This window comes from Schistocerca piceifrons, chromosome X, assembly GCF_021461385.2.
Source record: "Schistocerca piceifrons isolate TAMUIC-IGC-003096 chromosome X, iqSchPice1.1, whole genome shotgun sequence".
Classification (NCBI taxonomy): domain Eukaryota; kingdom Metazoa; phylum Arthropoda; class Insecta; order Orthoptera; family Acrididae; genus Schistocerca; species Schistocerca piceifrons.
The window spans coordinates 627,759,778-627,781,132 of record NC_060149.1 but is presented as its reverse complement, the minus strand read 5'-3'; the positions used below and the strand labels follow the sequence as shown (position 1 = coordinate 627,781,132).

Genomic DNA, 21,355 nt, shown 5'->3' with positions numbered 1-21,355 from the left:
AAACTAATGAGGTCAGGTGACTTAATGTGAATCGTTCTATTGTTTCTCGGATGTGGCGACAGTTTATAGTGACTGAAACTGTGTCTCGAAGACCAAGGCAGGGCCGACCACGTGCGCCGTCAAAAAGAGAAGGCCGTTATTTGCTGTAAGGGTACGACGGTACCGCCTTACTACTGCACTGCAATTGGCATCTGACCTCGCAGCATTCACTGGATGTGTTGTATCGAAGCAAACGGTGAACAGATGGCTTCGGCAGAGTGGCCTTTACTGTCGAAGACCTGCTGTTTGTGTACTTCTGACACGTCTTCATAGAAGGGAACGTCTAGAGAGGAGTCGTCAACATGCCACCTGGACGGTCGAACAGTTGGCCAATGTTCTTCTCACAAATGAGTACCGACTCGGTTTGGAAAGTGATTATTGACGGATTCGCATTTGGAGGGAACGCGGAATACAATTTCGGGACCTAAACATTGTGGAGAGAGACTGGTATCGAAGAGGACCCCTAATGGTGTGATCAGGGATTATGTTGACCACTTCAACATCTCTTCATGAAATTGTATGGGTGAATCGGCAAGGTTTAACTGCTGTGAAATATCGTGACGAGATCTTGGGCCCCCATGTGCGGTTCTTGCGAGGCTCTGTGTGCCCAGACTTCGTATTGATGAACTATAATGCTCGACCTCATAGAGTACGGGTAGTTGATGTTTTCTTGGCGTGGCGTCCTCGCTCTCCAGATTTGAGTACCATAGAGCATCTGGGAAGCACTAGGGAGACGGGTTGCATCAATTCAGCATCCACTGACCATACTGCATGCAGGTCTGCAGGAAGAATGGGCGTTATTGCCTCAACATGAGATTGATGACATCATTCACAGCCTGCCCCGCCGTTGTCACGCCTGTATTTCTACCAGAGGTGGTCACACCCCATACTGAGCACATTAACCAATTGTTGGAATCCGCTTGGTTTGGAAAAAAACGAAGAGATATTGGTCTACCGTTATGCATGTTGTTGTACTTTGTGTTCTGTTTTCATTACATGGTTTTTAATTTATTGACACCTGTTTATACTGATTTGTGGCAAATTAAACGCAATCTTCCAAAATTTCCGTTTGTTGCTTTAATTTTGGGCACTTGTGTAGATTTGTTACCGGTAGGTTCGAACAACTCGCACGTGTTTTGGAGATGAATCTGTGGAGGGAAGGTTAAGTTCTTTTGCAGGAACACTATTGAGAAAATTTAGAGAACCGGCATTTGAAGCTGACTGCTGGACGATTTTAATGTCGCTAACGTAAGTTTCGCATAAGGGCCTCGAAGAGAAAATACGAGAAATTAGTTCTCATACGAAGGAGTATATACAGTCATTCTTCCACCCCCCTCCCCTTCGCCGTGCACTATACGTCAGTTGCGGAGTATGTATGTAGATGTATATGTACTAACTCTGTCTGCATCACTCACATAGAAAACCGGAAATACCACAATAAGGATCCACGCACTTCAGACTGTAGCAGGGTTTCTGTATTGTGAAAGTAACTTGGTTGATCACTAGGGATAACTGACTAACGAATCAAGAAATTGATCTCGAAAGGCCACCTCCGTCCAAAAGGGCACAAGATATGCCTCATTCAGCCTGGGAAGAATGTCAGCTGACTTTTCAATTTTACGAGCTCTAAGAAACTCCTCCAAATTCCTTGTACCATTTTTGCCCTTTCAGCTACTCAGGCTCAAGCACCGAATTCGGCATTTCCATTGGTCATTTCTTGCTCCAGCAAATGGAACTTTCCAGCAAAAGGTGCTAGGGCTTTTGAAAGAGATATTTCCAGCAGGTGCTAAGAAATACTTGTCATCGTGGCAAATCAACCATCCCTGTGGCTGCATAGCAGAACTTCCATTTAGGAGAATTACGGAGAGACTGACTGCCATCCCCTCGGGTAACAAAAATCGCCTCAGGCATCCACAGTAACAAACAGGATGAACCCACAGGTTATTTCAACTATATATTATACGTAAATGATGTGAAACGAGTCAGTTTACAGAATATATATATATATATATATATATATATATATATATATGTGTGTGTGTGTGTGTGTGTGTGTGTGTGTGTGTGCTTAGAGTTAACATTGAAACTTCATGGCATATTAAAACTGTGTGCTGGACCGAGGCTCGAACTCGGGACCTTTGCCTTCTGCGGCATACAGTTCCGTCAGCGCACACTCCGCTGCAGATTGAAGAATTCATTCAGCTTTAACATCAAAGAACATATAATTTTCTAGCCCTACACTTAAAAACTAGGGTTTTCCGTTTTTTTACGTGTTACGAGTTTTTACATAAAAAATTCTTCCATGATACAGAAGTAGTTGTCCTGGAGAAATTATTTTATGCTAGGCTTAAAACTTGACTTGCTATCTGTCCAACATTTCATGTTATTGGGCAAATGACGAAAAATGTTTGTTGCTGCATATTGAACTCATTTCTTATGATATGTTAAAAGACTTGCTTGGTCGTGGACACTAATGATGGTTGTTCGTGGTTGTCTTCATTAAGGTCTTTCAGAAACTCTTAAATCAATGCGATATAAGTGTTTTGAAATAACAAGCTTAGCATAGCAGCAGGCGTTACGGTGGTCGACCCCTGGATCAAGTTGAGGATTTGTCGGTACCGCGACATACTACGGTATATCTACCATAGAAGTAATATTCTCATCCCCTTAACCTTTCTCGGACCTACCTGATAGAGAAAATTCCATGGTAGGTGCTAACTGAGTTTTGGTGTTCGATTCAGAGTCCTATGTAGGCAGTCGATATGAATATTTTACGCATTGCTTCGACAGCTGCTGCGTACTAGAAAATTAACCACTGCGTTTCCTTCTATACGACTTCAGGGTCCTGTTAGAGTGTAGCCGGATGAACTTAGTAATGGAAAGAACTGATGATCCCTGCACGTTGCTTTGGCTTTTACTTCTTCGATGTCCTTGCGCCAATTACTTGGCCGTGTTTTCCAATTGCACAGAGCCATTAGGACACCCATCTGCCTCAAGTTCACTGAAAATGTTCACCTGATCGTGAATGCTTGGCCAACCACAGTGTGATCGCCTACCATACCAAGCCATCGCAAGCGATATGCAGTCTGCGCCGCATAGACGCTCAAGCAGCGAGTGTGTAAAACTGTGACGTCATGTAGAGCACGAGCTGAAAGCGAGAGCAAGTTCTAAAATCAGTCTTATAAGGAGTGCATAGTAATGGACCGCTGCCTTGATATGTGTGCTTACTGTCTGAATAACTAAAATATTTATATATTTCTCCTGTAGGGGCCATGCAGACAGTGGTTACGTCTCCGTTTTTAACCCTTCTTAGCAAAAGTAAAAAAGTAAATCGATGGCTTGGAGGCCTGATTTGGGGAGGAAGCAATGGGATGGATTGTTGATGATAAGAGATGTAGAGCTCGGAATTATTCTATTTTCTGAGGGGGGTAAGTGATTGATATTACGCTAGGAAAGAGATGGAGTAATTGTAAAAGTGGTATGTGGGTAATGTTGGTAGTTCAGGTTGTAGAGTCAGCACTAGCTGACATGCTTCCAAGCTGCTGCGACTTCTCTTGGCGGGGAGACAGCACAACTGTATAGTCTCCCTCTGGCGGTGGGCTGTGTTCTTCATTTGTTCTTGAGCAATATGGATCTGAGGCCCGATGTCGCCAAATATTTACTTAATTCCCGTCCGAAGTTTCTCAGCACTTGAGATTTACCAGTTGTTCGGAAATCGCTGCTGGGTTGTACTGTCTGAGTAAAAGTAGAGGTTGGCAAGAAACATCGTAGCACCCCACCTGTTGTTTTTAACGACACAATCACATCGTTTTAGCCACTTTGTCGGCTCCTGGCCAGTGTCTCCTGAAAACACTGCTCGACGCCTGATGTGCATTTGACTGACCGATGCTTCTTTATCCGTTTGTACCTTGTCGATTAGGCGTGCAGGCGGAATTTACTCCTCGTATTTACGACCCTATCCCTGAAGGTGACTACTTTTTTGTAGCTTTATTGGAGCCACGACGACGTTAGCGTCTGAAATTCCCAGCATCTCGAACAAACTACGTCACGTAGGATCCGTAGTGAAGTACCACGTGGCCCGGATGGTCACCCATTCAAGTGCCGGCCACGCCCAACAGCGCTTAACTTCTGTAATCTGACGGGAACCGGTGTATCCACTGTGGCAAGGCCGTTGCCTCAGCCTCAAGAAGGAGACGACAGAACAAGAGGACCGAGCAATTATCGGACAGGCGCTCAGAGCCCAGGACTCGTCACTATCATCGATCCGAAGTGCAACTGGTGGTTCAGTGACCTCCAGGACAAGTAATAGAAAGCTTACAGAAGGGGGACTGAACTCGCGGCGCTCCTTGCACGGATTACCATTGACTTCTGCACACCAACAAGCACGTCTGCATTGGTGTCAAGCACATTCTGCCTGGAATCTCATTGAATGGAGCAAATTGTCTTCAGTGATGAAACCTTCTTTGAACTGATCTCCGATGACCAGCGGAGACGTGCCTGGAGCCGACCCGGGCAGCGGTGGTAGACCAGCCATACAGCCCGACAACCAGCAGGGATGGTCTAGGGTGCCATTGCATTTCAAAGCAGGAACCTTTGGTTGTCATCTGCGGCACCCTTACAGCACAGCGGTACAGAGACCATATTCTACACCCTGTTTTGTTGGCCTTCATGGCAAACCATCGTAAGCTGACAGTGCCTGCCCGCACACGGCGCCAGTTTGTACTGCTTGTCTTCGTGCTAGCCAAACCTTACCTTGGCCAGCAGGGTCACAGGATTTCTCCCCAATTGAGAACGTTTGGAGCATTATGGGCAGGGTTCTCAAACTAGTTCGGGATTCTGACGATCTAACGAGCCAGTTGAACATAATTTGGCACGATAACCCTCAGGAGGTCGTCCAACAACTCCATCAATCACTGCCAATTTTTGAAGCTCTTGAATATTCATCCAATTTTTCTCAATATCTACTAATTTGTTTGTACATGTACATCACATCTACCGATTTCGGTCCCATCCGGATAATTCCTTCATGATGCGTCCTTCTTTTTACGTTAGACAGTGAGGTATCGTGTTGTTTCAGTAATCTCTCAGTATTTAAAGACCAAGCACTTTATTCAAAGCACATAACTGAACAGCACATAGGTGCTAATAATGAAAGAAAACAGACTCCATCTTTGCATGGCTTTGTATAGAATACAACCACAGATATTCTACAGATGCCGATATCCTGCACTCAGAACAGAGAGGATAGATACTTTCACGGCTTTAAATGTTAGGAAAAAAAGAAAAAAAGGCGTCGGAATGGCCACGCAGAATTGCTGAACGACAAAAGGGATTTTGCTTCCCATCCACCTGTGAATACTTCTAGAACAGCTAAATCAAAGTCGAGGGATTGTTTGGTTACAAGGGGACTTCAAAAAATAAGTTACACATGTTGTTCCATAGTAAGACCTGTGCAGAAACAACAGTAGCGCTACGTCAGAAGAGAGTACATGTTCGCGTTACCTGCAGACAATTCTGCTGCGGTACGGATCACGTGCATCACAGTATGAGAGTGAAATGACGCGGCAACTGGAAACGTACTCAAAGGTAGAAGAACACCGGAAACTACGATTCGTGTGGGCAAAATGTCTCAATTTTATACAGATTCGCCTTGAAGTTCTGGCTGTATAGAGACCAAATGCAATGTCGCGTCCAGCCGAAGTGAAATTGTGTCAATTAATATACGTAATACATTGCCTGTAGCAACCTATAAATTGCCTGTTTATCTTTCATAGGCAATTTATAGGTTGCTACAGGCAATGTATTACGTATATTAATTGTTGACCATAAATTCACCATGAAAAGGGTCGGACCTATTCTCTTCATATATTTCCTTTTAATAATTTTATATGGGTAACTGTATTTGTCTTTTAATGTATCGCAATTTGTTTCCATGATAGTTATCAATTTTAAAGGTCTGCTACATGTATTTTATATAATGTGTTTTTATCAGACTATGTTTGTTGCGTTAAATGATGACTTCATCTAAGCCCACAGTAGCGACATCTAGGGAGGATGTAGGCAAACAGATTTCTGGTAGCTACTGTTACCTCAGTAGCCAGTTGCAATAATCATTGTGTGGACGATGTGGCCTATTCTACACCTTATTTTAGATCTATATGAAGATGCTGTGCTGATTATATTTATATGTTTTGACGATGCCAATATGGCCTTAGCACTTTAGGACATGGTGTAAAAAAGGTACGTTTTACCGTATTTTATCTGTACATTTCAGTGGTTGTATGACAATATATTGTGATACCTTTTGCAATTTATGTTGAAAGACACACCGCTCACTAGGGGAATATATTTGTATATTGTAGATCTGAGGAAGGTCATTACGGACTGAAACCGGTCATCGTCTAAGGAATTGAGATTGTGATCAAAGACTGGAATAAAAAACATTTGACACTCCTTTCTGTTGTAGAGCAAGAAGGTGTAGAAGAAAAATGTCTGGTCAATAAAGTTTCAGAGCAAGAGTTATAGTTATTCCTGTCCACAAGATGGACAGCTTCTTTTGTTGCTCGTTCTGAAGAATTTAGACATATGCACGCAACGTGCTGAGCGGACTGCCCCGTGACAGGCTTAAGTGTATGCAAGATTGTGGCGATGACCTTCTAGGCAAAGCAACGGCGCGACTGCTAGCAAAGCCAGCCGCATAAACAGCGGAAACCCGTCACCTCTGCACGCAAACCACCCGGAGCCCGCAAGTCCCTACAAAATGTTTGCAAATTGTCATTTTATTGGCATCCTTTAGTTATTTGGAATCTGCATGGCCTTTCAGTAGGTTGTCGCTTCTTTTGACTGACAAAAAGAAACTCGATTCAGTTTACCAATAACACGAAAGTCTAACTGAAAGTGTGTTTTTCCCCTTAACGTTACACACCACACGAATATGCTTGTACAAGACGTATCACCATCCTAGATTGAGCATCTATAACAACTTAATCTCGCGCTGAACTTAATTTAGTCCGTAGCTCGTGGTCGTGCGGTAGCGTTCCCGCGCCCGGGTTCCCGGGTTCGATTCCCGGCGGGGTCAGGGATTTTCTCTGCCTCGTGATGACTGGGTGTTGTGTGATGCCCTTAGGTTAGTTAGGTTTAAGTAGTTCTAAGTTCTAGGGGACTGATGACCATAGATGTTAAGTCCCATAGTGCTCAGAGCCATTTTTTTTTAAGCGGAAGAAGACGGCAGATTACCATTACAATTACGGACTACAGAGCTCATATGAAACGTTAAGTGGAAAGACCGAAACGATGTTGGATGGCGGAGGTTTAAGACCTATTCTATGATTAACGGTGATGATGATGATGATGATGATGATATCCGGCTAGCCTTGTAACGATAAAAACAAGAAGCGCCTTGCAAAATGCGTTGCACACGATTACACTAAGACTAAAGAGTAAGCGAGGTAACGCACTGGTAAGACACTCGACTTGCACTCGGGAAGACCGCGGTTTGAATTCCCGTGTAGCCATCCTGATGCAGATTTTCCGTTATTTCCATATACTGCTGGCAAAGGCCATGAATGTCCCTCTGAAAAGGAAATGGCCAGTTATCTTAGTTGTCTTTTGTATTCTTCCCCAAGCCCAGATTGTACTCCGTTTCTAATGACCTCGGCGTCGACGATCTGTTAAATCTTGATCCACATTCTTTTCTTCGGCTGCACGATGGCAAACTTAAGGAGTCGATCACATCGTTCATAAACGCTCAGCAAGGTTCATATCGGACGAACATGGTAGCTAGTCCATTAAGTTCTCTTGTAATTGCGTTTCTAAACCTGTATTATTACTTTCTCTATAAATGGGTACATTATACTGCTGGTATAGGCCGCAATTTTGAGGATGATCTTCAAGTAGGTTTCCATAATGTGCAACGTCAACCGATCTACATAGAAGCAACAGTGCACTTAATATGCACCGAGAGAAAATCACAATACATGTGCTGAATCACCAGCAGCACGTACAGTACTTTACTGGTAAACAGAATCCACGAATAACAACTGTAACATATTAAAATTGTATGTGTGGCCAAAACTGCATTTCATATCAGTGCTTTGTATGCGCATCTGAGAGATGATGCGCGCTTCCTAGGTCGACTTACAGATTCAACCCACAACTATCTCCAACTGATTTCACATTAAAAATTCTAATTTTAAAGCTTTCGCTTTATTTAAAGCTCAAGAACTACAAATAAAATTACAGATAAAATAAAGCCCATGTCCGCTTTCTGCTGGAAGGCCCACAGACTTACGAGAACATACCCACTCTCTCGAATCCGCTCAGAGCTGTTCAAAATTAAAAGAAAAGATGTTACAGTTGAAGCTGGGATGATACTGTGACCTATCATTTTTAATAGTTAATGTGTGTTATACAGAAACAGGCATCCTTTGGAAATTAATTTAGGCAACAAGACGTAGCAGAATAGCTTCACAGTTCATGTATTCACTTGTGAAGTTTATCACTAACAGCTGAATACAGTTAAAAGACTGCATAGGCTCTATTAATTTTTATTTGCACAAAAAGACGACGAATGAAATTAATCTTCGCTTTTCATGAGTTAACCTACCTCTCGTACATGCAGGTAGCAAAAGACGCCAAATAAAGAAATGTAAATGATTTGTTAATTCTAATTTCTAGTTATTAGAGGATTTGTGAGTAGCTTTTACGTAAAATGAAATGTAATGATAATATGAGTATACGACAGTCATTTACACTAACATTTGTGAAAATTATAGCACCAAATCAACTTTACACTACAGGTACACCTACATACACGGTATGTCACAGGAAGAGTGGTCAATATCTAGGGATAGGACAGAAACACTTACTCGAAGCAAAAAAGTCTAGTAAACATGGGCTCTACAATGCATAACATAAGACCTATGAGCACTTGTTTAGTATAAGAGATGTGTTTCACACTACCGAAGATGAATTGCTTATAACTCTTAAGGTACGCACTTTACCACCCATGTTTATTAGACTTTTTGGCTCCGAAAGATTATTCCTGTCATATGACTGAATGTTGACAATTCATCCTGTGACACCCTGTATACGATATAAACCACTGTGAAGGGTGTAGCACTGCATACTGCAGATTAGCTACGTAGCAATATTAAACGGCCTGGGATTATGAACGGTATGTTACTCTTAATTTCATGTGAATACCACTTGTTGTGGAGCTGAAATGAAGGCCTATCAACATCGCGACAAGGAATGAAAGAGGTGGACAGGTCGTGACGAATTTAAATTTATGCGGCGCGTGACATGTGACGTTCCAAGGGTCTGCCAATCCTTATACAACCGTTATATATCCCCGTGATGTGCACAAGATGTTTCCATGGGATATGCTTAAGGTGAGTCCGTCTGGCCCACGGGCTGACTGAGATCCCAAGTGTCTGATGATATTATGGATTTCTGCAGGCGTTGTAAGGTCTGGGTCAGTACGATGGTCAGCTTCTCTAATTTCTTGAGCTCTCTGACAAACCTGTTCGGCATCCGGATCATTCCCCAACTCGCCTAGTGTGTTTTGAGCCTCAAAGGTGGAAACAAAAACTTCTTCTTTTCCCAGTGGGTCATAGACAAGGCCTGTTGGACTCTGAAGCACTCTTGAAAGTGATTTAGGGTTTCGGAGATTGCAGACCAGTTCCAGTGATCACGTGACCGAAGCTCAAGGGCAGCTACCTTACCTTCCCGTAGTTCAAGGCTTTCAGCTCTTGCAACAGTGGTGAATAGGTGCCGTTCGATGGTGGATGTCGTTCCACTGCGACGGAGGCCCATTGGGAAGCACGTCGGATTTTGCTGTAGAGAGTAGAGATGGCATCATCTATCTGTTCAGTTTTAGAGACATCTTCAGTAGGGTTAACATTATTATCAAGCCACCGCTCATATTCCTCTCAGTGGATTAGAGTTGATGACGGGGTAGGCAGGTGGAAGCGAGCCCCTGATATCACACCAATACAGGATGGTGGTCAGATGTCAAATCATTTAGTGTTTGTAGACGGAGATCCGGCCTCAAGTTCTTTAACACCGCTGTATCCAAAACATTTGAATTGTGAGCTGGATTCGACGGAATGTGGGTGGGGCACTTTGGGCCAAATGTCATCGCTTCCACACTTCCTCCAATTGGTAAAGGCGAACCCCCTGCCCCCCCCCCCCCCTCATGGGTTGTTACACCTCGAGTTCCACAAGTAGTGTTTGGCGCTAAGATCACCACAGAACGGCAACCTCGGATAATGGTTTAAGGTGCTTGCCAATCATCCTCTTCAAACGTCCGCTGGGGCTGCGGTATGCTACAACTAATGTGGTGATCTCATAAGTAATCGATATGATGATTATGGTGGGGTGGAGGTGAGTCTCGGCGACATAAAATATTTCAATACGACACCGAGCGATGAAATATTCCAACTCGAGTTTCGTGTGCATAATGCCATTTGCACTGAATATATAAGAAGAATGGGCTGCCATTCCTCAAGAAACCTTCCAGCGCTTGACTGAACGTATGCTTGCGAGAGTGGAAGCTGTCATCAAGGCTAAGGGTGGGCTAAAACCACAATGAATTTCAGCATTGCCGATGGAGGGCGCCACGAACTTGTAAGTCATTTTCAGCCAGGTGTCCGAATACTTTTGATCACATAGTGTAGCCACCCGCGGATTTCTTTGGTTTTCGCTTAGAGAATACGGTATCCATACACCCGATTTTTGAACCTTCCCCACTGCATTCAAATGCCGCACGATGGTGGAACGATCGTGTTTCATCACATTTGGCAGTTCTCGATCACACTGACGTGGATTATTGTGAACTGATGCGTTTAAACGATCGTCATCAAACCCCATAGGTCTTCCTGAACGTGGAGAATCACTAATGACAAAACGATCCTCCGAACCGTTTTCTTGCCGTGCTGTGTCCAGTCGCATTATGCTCATACACGGCGCAAATGTTTCCGACTGACCCCGCTGCTGTCACCCCTCTGTTGAACTGAAACGGAAGAATATATCGTAAATGTTCCGATTTCTCGATTTGGCACTCCACTCGCTCTCTCCAAGCGACAAACTGGCAATATATAAACTCAAATAGCAACAGTGAACTACAGATGAAAAATGACAATCGGTAAGTAAGCCCATAGCAACCTGAAACCGACATGCAAACCAAAAACGCTACGAACTTGTGCACAAACCTAATACATTAGGAATTTTGTCATAAACCATTCATCAGCTTAATATGATATTCAGGAATGAATGGGGTGAGAGTTTTAAGCATGACTAAGATTTTTGCTATCTCTGGGAGTCGTTACCGCTTGAGCTGTTTTACAGGCTGCAAGAAATTTCAATAACGTGTTGTAGTGTGGCCTCCTGGAAAGAAAGGAACTAACCTCCGCGCTTGAATTAAAAGTTCCTTGGCTACAGCTATCGAAATAGACGTATGGCTACTGATGAATGCTGCTGAGAGAATAATGATTATTACTACTCATCACTTTCATCATATTAATCATAAGACATCGGTAAAATTTCAAACACCTCGTTCACTAGTGAGTGATGAAGTGTCTAAATAGAAAAATCTGTGAGGTAAAAAACCCAACATGGACGGAAAATTCTAAAATATTGACAGGTATGGAGTTTCTATGTTTTGAGCGAATGATAAAATCTAAACGGAAAGCTATGAAAGAAATTTTGGTTTAGCCTGACATCTATCAGTTACGGCACTAGCAGCACGATTCGTAGACTGGATGAAAAACGTGCAGTAGATAAACCAGGGACCAAGAAACTGATTAAAGTGGTGCTGTAACGTAAGTGGTAAGCTGTTAGAACAATGAAAGAACATTATCTGAAACAACAAATCACGTTATGTGTTCTCAGACAGTGGATTGGCATCGCGAATGCCAGTTGATCGTTTCTACATCTTATTCTACTCGTTATACGGTCTACACTTATTCCAATGGCTATCCGACAGAAAAGAGTTCAGAGAATGTGTCTGTTTTCATGGTTTTTATGGTCCATTTATATTATTTTCCGAAACCTTAATTCGAAGTTTACCAGGAAATATTAGACAAGTCTGTTCTACACAGGACATTGAAAATTTTACAGTTGATGCTTTTTGTATCTAAAGTTGACAGGGTTCGTAAAACGAAATCGATAATTAAACATTATATTTAGTTTTTATTTGTCGTAGATCTATACGGAATGCTCAGTTTTGGAATTTGCCGTTTCCATAATATTGAGCTTAAAGGTTCAGGATTGTCTGTAGACGGTGGGAACGACAGGAGGTGGTAAATGTGTCAGATGTGCAATGAGGGTACTGGTAGACGTCCTTTTTGGAGGATATGATACAAGAGAGAGCTTAGTTTGCGGTAGAAATAATATTATACATCTAGTAAGTTATAATATTTTAAGATGAGGTTGTTTCTTATCTCCTCCAAATTATCTCGCTATTGTTAAAATCACCAGGTTTCATCCACTATCATTCTCGTTATGTTTCCCGAAGCGCATCTAGATACATGGAAAATCAATTTAAGGCATTCTGAATTTAATTCCTCATTGACAATGATTTCACTAGAGATTCCGTCCTGAATTTTTCGTGTGATTGAGAACCAAGTACGCACCTGATCAAGGCCCGAGCTTTACATCGGAGACAGAATAATGACTGCTCTAGATATCTCACGTCGACGGTAGAAGTGGGAAACATCAGCGTGAATCAAGTTTTAACAAACAATTTTCTTGTTCTAGTGGTAACTGCTAGAGTTGCAGAATTCATATCACGAAGACCCATAATCTCCTGGGTCGACGAATTAACAAAAGAACTGATCTTTCCTTATCCGTGCACGAAAAAAATTATGCGCTATATGACCATAAAGAGGCGCTAACCTGTTTCGATATTGAAATCATATTCCTTGACTGGACTACTTGGACCATCGTATCGCGCACCTACGTGACTGATGAGAACAACCAATAGAGCATCATACAGCTGCCCAGCACAGCACAGAGTAGAATTAAGGAAGGGAACGCTTCCCGCAGCCACGAATAGTGAAACTTATGGCAAAGCTCTGTTTAGGAACGAGTCTTACAAGCTACAGACGCGCCAATCGGGACCGACAGACCGCCGTGTAATTCTCAGCCAGTGGCGTCCCGTGATCTGCATGTGATGTGGAGGGACGTGGGATCAGCACACCACTCTCTCCGTCGTTGTCGGCCTTACAGACCTTGGAGCTGCTACTTCTCATTCAGGTAGATCCTCCATTAGGATCACGAGGCTGAGTGGATCCCATTTCAATGTTCTCACCAAGGAAAAATATTTGGCAATACCGGGAATCGAATCCGGGTTGTCCGCATGGCAGCCATCTACATTGGCCACTCAGTTCCGGAGGCAGACTCTTCATTTTATTTCTCTCCAGCTACGCAACGCGTTGGTTCTTTCTAGTAGCATTACGGCCCACTGGGCCGCACAGTGAATAGGTCAATAAAACATCGCGCGAGTGCCCACCGATAACGAAAGAGACTCCTATCTATTTTACAGTCATTATCGATATCTTGTTTTCTGACCTTCGTCGCACATAGTCTGCTTCGCTCCGATCATTTCTTCTCTAATAAGGCTTCTGTTTGTTAGTTGCAGAAGAATTACTTGTAATTGTACAGTGAGCTTGTCGGAAGGTTCGTGACATAAAGTAAGCCACAACTGCAACTCCCTACTATTTGTGTTTCCTTTGTGAGCATAAACTATAACTAAATACACTACTGGCCATTAAAATTGCTACACCAAGAAGAAATGCAGATGATAAACGGGTATTCATTGGACAAATATATTATACTAGAACTGATATGTGATTACATTTTCACGCAATTTGGGTTCATAGATCCTGATAAATCAGTACCCATAACAACCACCTCTGGCCGTAATAACGGCCTTGATACGCCTGGGCATTGAGTCAAACAGAGCTTGGATGGCGTGTACAGGTACAGCTGCCCATGCAGCTTCAGCACGATACCTCAGTTCATCAAGAGTAGTGACTGGTGTATTGTGATGAGCCAGTTGCTCGACCGCCATTGACCAGACGTTTTCAATTGGTGAGAGATCTGGAGAATGTGCTGGCCAGGACAGCAGTCGAACATTTTCTGTATCCATAAAGGCCCGCACAGGACCTGCAACATGCGGTCGTGCATTATGCTGCTGAAATGTAGGGTTTCGCAGGGATCGAATGAAACGTAGAGCCACGGGTCGTAACACATCTGAAATGTAACGTCCACTGTTCAAAGTGCCGTCAATGCGAACAAGAGGTGATCGAGACGTGTAACCAATGGCACCACATACCATCACGCTGGGTGATACGCCAGTATGGCGATGATGAATACGCGCTTCCAATATGCGTTCACCGCCATGTCACCAAACACGGATGCGACCATCATGATGCTGTAAACAGAGCCTGGATTCATCCGAAGAAATAACGTTTTTCCATTCGTGCACCCAGGTTCGTCATTGAGTACACCATCGCAGGCGTCCTGTCTGTGATGTAGCGTCAAGGGTAACCGCAGCCATGCTGCTGCAAACGTCGTCGAACTGTTCGTGCAGATGGTTGTTGTCTTGCAAACGTCACCATCTGCTGACTCAGGGATCGAGACGTGGCTGCACGATCCGTTACAGCCAAGGGGATAAGATGCCTGTCATCTCGACTGCTAGTGATACGAGGCCGTTGGGATCCATCACGGCGTTCCGTGTTATCCTCCTGAACCCATCGATTCCATATTCTGCCAACAGTCATTGGATCTAGACCAACGCGAGCAGCAATGTCGCGATACGATAAACCGCAATCGCGATAGGCTACAATTCGATCTTTATCAAAGTCGGAAACGTGATGGTACGCATTTCTCCTCCTAACACAAGGCATCACAGCAACGTTTCACCAGGCAACGCAGGTCAACTGCTCTTTGTGTATGACGAATCGGTTGGAAACTTTCCTCATGTCAGCACGTTGTAGGCGTCGCCACCGGCGCCAACCTTGTGTGAATGCTCTGAAAAGTTAATAGTTTGCATATCACAGCATCTTCTTCCTGTCGGTTAAATTTCGCGTCTGTAGCACGTCATCTTCATGGTGTAGCAATTTTAAGGGCCATTAGTTTATAAGTGTAGTGTTATAGTTTACCCTCTCCAAATGGGACAAATTTTATCTTTCCGCCGGCCGCGGTGGTCTCGCGGTTCTAGGCGCTCAGTTCGGACCCGCGCGACTGCTGCGGTCGCAGGTTCGAATCCTGCCTCGGGCATGGATGTGTGTGATGTCCTTAGGTTAGTTAGGTTTAAGTCGTTGTGAGTTCTAGGGGACTGATGACCACAGATGGTAAGTCCCATAGTGCTCAGAGCCATTTGAACCATTTTTTATCTTTCCTTAATGAGAGCTTTTGAATAGGGAAAACCAAGTGACTGAAGTCAAAACTAAAAAATAGCTTCCAATCTTTGTTAGTCTTCACAATTTCGCAGAGTTAATAAACGCCCCACGTTTTACATCATTTGGCTAGACCAACCAGTTGCTAGTGCTTTGAACAGGGCTTACTTGTCCGATCTAGCTACCTGCATCACATGGAAGATACCGTCAACAAGGAAATAAGACAGTAAGATTTCTGCGGAGCATAGGTTAGTCGAACTACAGATATACAGTAAGGCTACATTTGTGTCTCGGAGGCGGTGAGATGTATATCATATTCCTTGCGCTGCTAGTGTTAAGGACCAACAGAAATATTTCCACGGTCAACTGCCTCAGTCGAAGATGCAGAGTGAAGTTACATAACTGTTTTTGCTACTGCAACCAAACAATTGAAATTTTAAGATGGCTCGTAATAGCGGTCATAACCTCCTGCGTAATTTCATAACCGTGAATGAAAGTATTAGCTTTAACGTGAACTTAATTAATACAGTTAGTGTTGCATTTGGAGAAAACAATGTGTCATTCCCTTTTATCTACGTAGGGTAAACAGATTTATATCTTTCTGCTCGAAAAATAATGTGCATGGTTTTGTTACAGATATGGCCATGGGTAACATCAATTCGGTGTGGACGCTGCTGGTAGTGCTCACCACGTGCAAATGTAAGTTATACTTTCAAAACTATCATGTCTTTAATTTAATTCAGCTGTAGCAACAAGTCATTTACAGGAGCCTTCAAATCACACAGGTTTTTGACACTATTCACTTCAAAAACTACTCACTAATCAAGCGTTGTCAGCAGTACAATCACCAATAACTCACTTAGGATCCTTGAGTGAAATGCAAGTAGTGTAACAGCATTACTCGTTGAAGAAGCAATCCGTTATAGCTCGTAGGTAGGTAGCGTGGTGGTGACCGCTACTCCTATGGTGGCCCTCTGTTGCCAATGGTACAAGGCCATTGTCCGTGAGTGTGGTCAATGAAATCTTCGCCTTGTGCCCGGTCTGTGGCGCGCTGCCTTCTAGTGAGTGATTGCCCCAGCTACATAACTGCCCCCGAAGGTGCAGTATCGATAGCGTTGCAAAATACCCCGGGTTCGGCACACAGGGTCGAAAATGACCCCGTTAGTGCCGTCTGATACACTGAGTGGGATACTGTTCTGGTGAACAGTGGTGAAATGGCGCTATCCACTTGGGCAGTCTCTGGGCAGAAAACATCCATGCCTGTGGTGAAGCGTCCATGCACCGCACATTGCACTAACAACCGTGCAAAGTTCGATCTGTGTACGATACATAGTGTAAGGCACAATTGAGCCTTAAATTAATTATTTTCCTTATCTAAATTGTTCTATGTTGCTTTTCGAGAGTCACAATATTCTTTCCAAGTTTAAAATGTCTGCAGAAATACGTCAGCAAAGCAAAAAGTGTACTGTTCATGTCACTTATCGCATTATTATTTTCCACACACGCTCGCACGCACATACTCACTCAGCAGAAAATACATTCTACCTAAAATACTTTGCTAAGGAGGCAAACACTCAAACAAATAGACTGTCTGAATTACTGGAATAATGTTATTATTTAAGCCTACTCTTGGTGTAAGACATATTGCACCCACAAATTAAGTATTTCCACATTTAAGCTGTTCTATAAGTCTTACAGTGTTACCTAAAAACACAAAGGCTGTTGACAATTCAATCTGATGCTATGTTACAAAATGTAATGTCAGCACCTAATGTTTTTACAAGTTTTCAGAAGTATTGCACCACCAATTTAGAGGAGAAGAAGATAAAATATAATCGATGCAATCAACAGCCTATTATTGCTTTGTATTTGCATCTTAACTTGGTGTAGTAGAGGTTAAGCACAATATGAACTCTTGACGAAGGTAGCGATATTTAACAATCAGAACTATGGGTGCCAAGGGTCTCTAAAACAGGAATTCCTGTGAATTTCCAGCACGGGCTGCTGTTCTTTTATTTCAGTTGCTCACTCTTTCTTCATGTTATATTCTGTAGCTCTTCTTAATGTTTCGCTTTCGTATCTGTTGACAAGTAAGGTGCTATTCGGCCCGCCAGGTTAGCCGTGCGGTCTAACGCACTGCTTTCCCGGCGGGAAGGCGTGCCGGTCCCCGGCACGAATCCGCCCGGCGGATTAGTGTCGAGGTCCGGTGAGCCGGCCAGCCTGTGGATGGTTTATAAGGCGGTTTTCCATCTGCCTCGGCGAATGCGGGCTGATACCCCTTATTCCGCCTCAGTTACACTATGTCGGCGATTGCTGCGCAAACACTTTCTCCACGTACGCGTACACCATAATTACTCAACCACGCAAACATTGGGGTTACACTCGTCTGGTGTGAGACGTTCTCAGGGGGGTGCAGTGGGGGGCCGATCCGCACAATAACCCTGGGTTCGGTGTGGGGTGGCGGTAGGGTGAGAGGACTGCTGTGGCCTGTTGTGGGGTTGTGTACCACTGTGGGCTACGGCAGGGACGACGCCTCTCCGCCGTTTCTAGGTCTCCAGTTCCATACAATACAAGATGCTATGTAGGTGTTTCACTTCATGTTTGATATTGTTTGCACCATCCATGCCGTGGGCTCAGGCAGTCAGCATGTGTAGGACAGAACACTTCTGAGCAGTATTAGGCGTGTAGTTACCATCTGGTATGGGTTGTGTACAGGTCGTGCAGAATTCAGGGGTTGCCTGTGTCAAGTACAAGAGAGGTGGGCACTGGAAGGGAAGTGGTTTGAAATAAAAGGGAGAAATAAAGCAAATGTGGAATGTATTCCGATAGTATGCGATACAGATGGGCGCACAAAGGGTGGAGGCAGAGTAGTTTCCAGTCTATGTGATCGCGAAATCTAGGAATAGGAAGAGAGAGAGAAGGTAATTCACGTCAGGTCCCGCTGGTGGCTGGTCCTGGAGGACAAAGTCGGAGGCGAGCCGTCTGCTCTCTTGTAAGTGTGGGTCGCAAGAGAGAGAACACTAGTCTGCTCACCAAGATGCCGCCAATCATGATTCCATTCTCACGTCTCCCACTGGCTCAACACGATGGTGTGGGTATTTACTTTAGGCAGAAGAGGGCTGAAAATCGTAACCTGTCAGCAGCTTTTAACGGAATGAGCTGCTTCTGTCCTGAATAATTGGTTGGCTTGGCACGTAATCCACAGTGAAGTTATGCTGGGAGACTGCTTGAAAGACTCCATTGAAAAATTTGAAATAAAAATTTGTATGAAACTATAAATATTGTCATACAGGCTGGCCATCCCGTATAGTTGGGTTTCGCTGATCATTGGGTCGCTGTTTGTCTTTGGTAGTTCTGCAGACCTCCACGTCGAGGATCAGCATCACACCGTTGATTTCTTGTTCTAACATAAACTGAATGCTCTTTTCAGGCTGTTGATATGTTGATATAACTTATGTAGCTCTGCTTCTCCATGCCCTCTAGTGACAAAAGTGTCGTCCACGTATCGCAGCCAACAGCTTTGACGGAAATGAGTGGAGATTAATGCAGTTTTCTCGAAAGTTTACAACGTATTCAACCATAATCTTCATTTATGTTTCAAATCTTTCCACTGCAACACTCAAAAACATGCAACAGATGATTAGTCTTATTAATATACTGCAGCTATCGGAAGATGAACGTTTTGTTCTATCTAACCTGTTAATGACGGAATCAATTTATAGTTTAAATCTAACAAACCTGGTGATTAATGACTGCTTCTCAACATAGTTTTCCCAGTATTGTTGCTTTAAGAAAACTAATCTTCAATGTGAGGACTAGTCTGTTCACACATTTTGAACACTGATGTATGCCATGCCTCTTGTGATCTAGTTTAAGCGTCTTCCTTAACTCTTGTTACATCCTGTTGAAGAAAAACGCTATCATTTCTGGAGTATGCTTAACTTTCAGGCAAACATGAGATATTAGTGGCAGTAGAATGAGAACTTGTATTCTCCTTTTACACTTACAAATGGTCCATTTCCTTATTAACTGTGATCTTGTCGCTTCCTGTATACATCTGAGAATCACAATTTGTCTTCTGGTGTCGGCAGCCTAATGCACTTGTTTGTTACCAAGAACGTAGCGGATGGAAGTGTATTCATTATCTTCGTATGGTTTCTGAATCATTAGCGGTAGGTTGGTAGTAAACGGACAGATAAAACTATCCGGATGATCACAGACACATCTGTAAGCAATCATGTCACATGAATGGTTGTAGCTAATGTTATCTATGAGTTGTCAGGCTGAAACACCGGCGCTGTCGGATTCAGCCTGACTCTGACAAGGGAGGCACCACAGCGCGGATCGCCAAAACCTAATAGAAACTATTTCAAAATTAGTAGATACGTCAGTTATACCAACCGTCAAGACCATATGTCTGTAATGCTCTGCATTTGAGTGCAATATCGATTGAAAGTTATCGGATCTAAAACCCATAGAAGCACGAGCTACTGATGAAACAACACAACTGCAAATATGAAGTTCAGTGAAGTGATTAAAGAACAGCGGAATAGAGCAGTACGTACACTTAAACGTGTGAATGTGCTATGTACAGTTAATGTATCCATACTGCAGTAGTCCAGTATCAAACCACAGGTATGGCGTACTAAAGATATTTGCCAGGAGCTGTTCCATTCCTCTTTGTTTTAATCAGTTTACTGAAATTCCACATTTGCGCTTCGATGACGAATAAGGGAAGAGTGTAAGACAACACGGCAGCTTATGTTTTGGGAAACACGACTGTGTAAGTCCTGCACGTGTTAAAGTGCAGGGTGACCCAAAAGTCCGTTAACATTTGAAACTTCAGTTCTTAGGAAATAATGTAGGTAGAAAGATAAAAATTGATACACACGCTTAAAATGACATGGGGTTTTATTGAAACCAAAAAAGGTGCACAAAATGATCAACAGATGGCGCTTCATATGATACCAAAACAATAATTATCATAATATTTGATTTTTAGGAAAGAACACTTTATTACAAATGCTCAGCATATCGACCATCATTGATCAACAATAACTGTAGTCGACGGGCAATGTTGTGAACAGCAGTATACAGCATATCAGTGGGTGTGGTGACAAATTGCCATCGGATATTGTCCTTCATCATCGCTAATGGGGTCGGATGTTTGCGGTAGACTTGTCAGGTAGCCCTACAACCAATAATTACCCGAATTGACGTCTGGAACCTAAGAGGCCTAGCATGACGGAAGTGGCGACTCAGCATGCGATCCTCACCGAACGTTGTGCACAAGAGATCTTTCACACGTATAGCAATATTGGGTGGAGCGCCACGCTTCATAAAAGTCGTACCTTCCAGCAGATCTTTATCAACCAGGCTAGGGATGCTGCGATTCTGTAACATATAGGCGTACCTCGCAAACATCACTCTGATAGTTCCAAAAACAGCACTCTGTGTTTCCTCGAAGAAAAATGGTCCAATGACGACTGATGTGGAAAATCCACACCACACCGTGATTTTCTCGTCATACAGTGGGAGTTCCACGACAGTTCTAAGATACTCGATAGCTCAAATTCTGCGGTTGTGGTTGTCGACAGTGTCGGAGTGTGAAATGGGCTTCGTCGGTCCACAACATGTTAGACAACCAATCGTCATCTTCTCATATTTTTTGAAGTGCCCACACCGCAAACGCTCTCTGCTTTACAAAATCGGTTGCTAGCTGTTTATGATGACGTTGGATTTTGTACGGATAGCACTGGAGGGTACGCCTTAGTGCTCTCCAAACAGTAGTATGTGGAATGCCGGTATGACGTGCGACTTCACGAGCTGTGACTTCACCATGCGGAGATGAATCGGCTAAAGTCGCCACTTCTTCCTAACCTGCCCGAGAAGCAGTAGCATTCGTGTCTGGT

General features: G+C 43.5%; 1 protein-coding gene across 1 annotated transcript in view; it reads left to right on the top strand.

The window, feature by feature from the left end:
• Positions 1-21,355, top strand: part of LOC124722560 — a 459,722-nt gene that overhangs the window by 181,397 nt on the left and 256,970 nt on the right. Inside the window, exon 2 of the mRNA XM_047247700.1 lies at positions 16,080-16,142. Coding sequence (XP_047103656.1) covers positions 16,082-16,142 — 61 coding nt within the window. The 5' untranslated portion in view covers positions 16,080-16,081. The remainder of the gene's footprint in view (positions 1-16,079; positions 16,143-21,355) is intronic.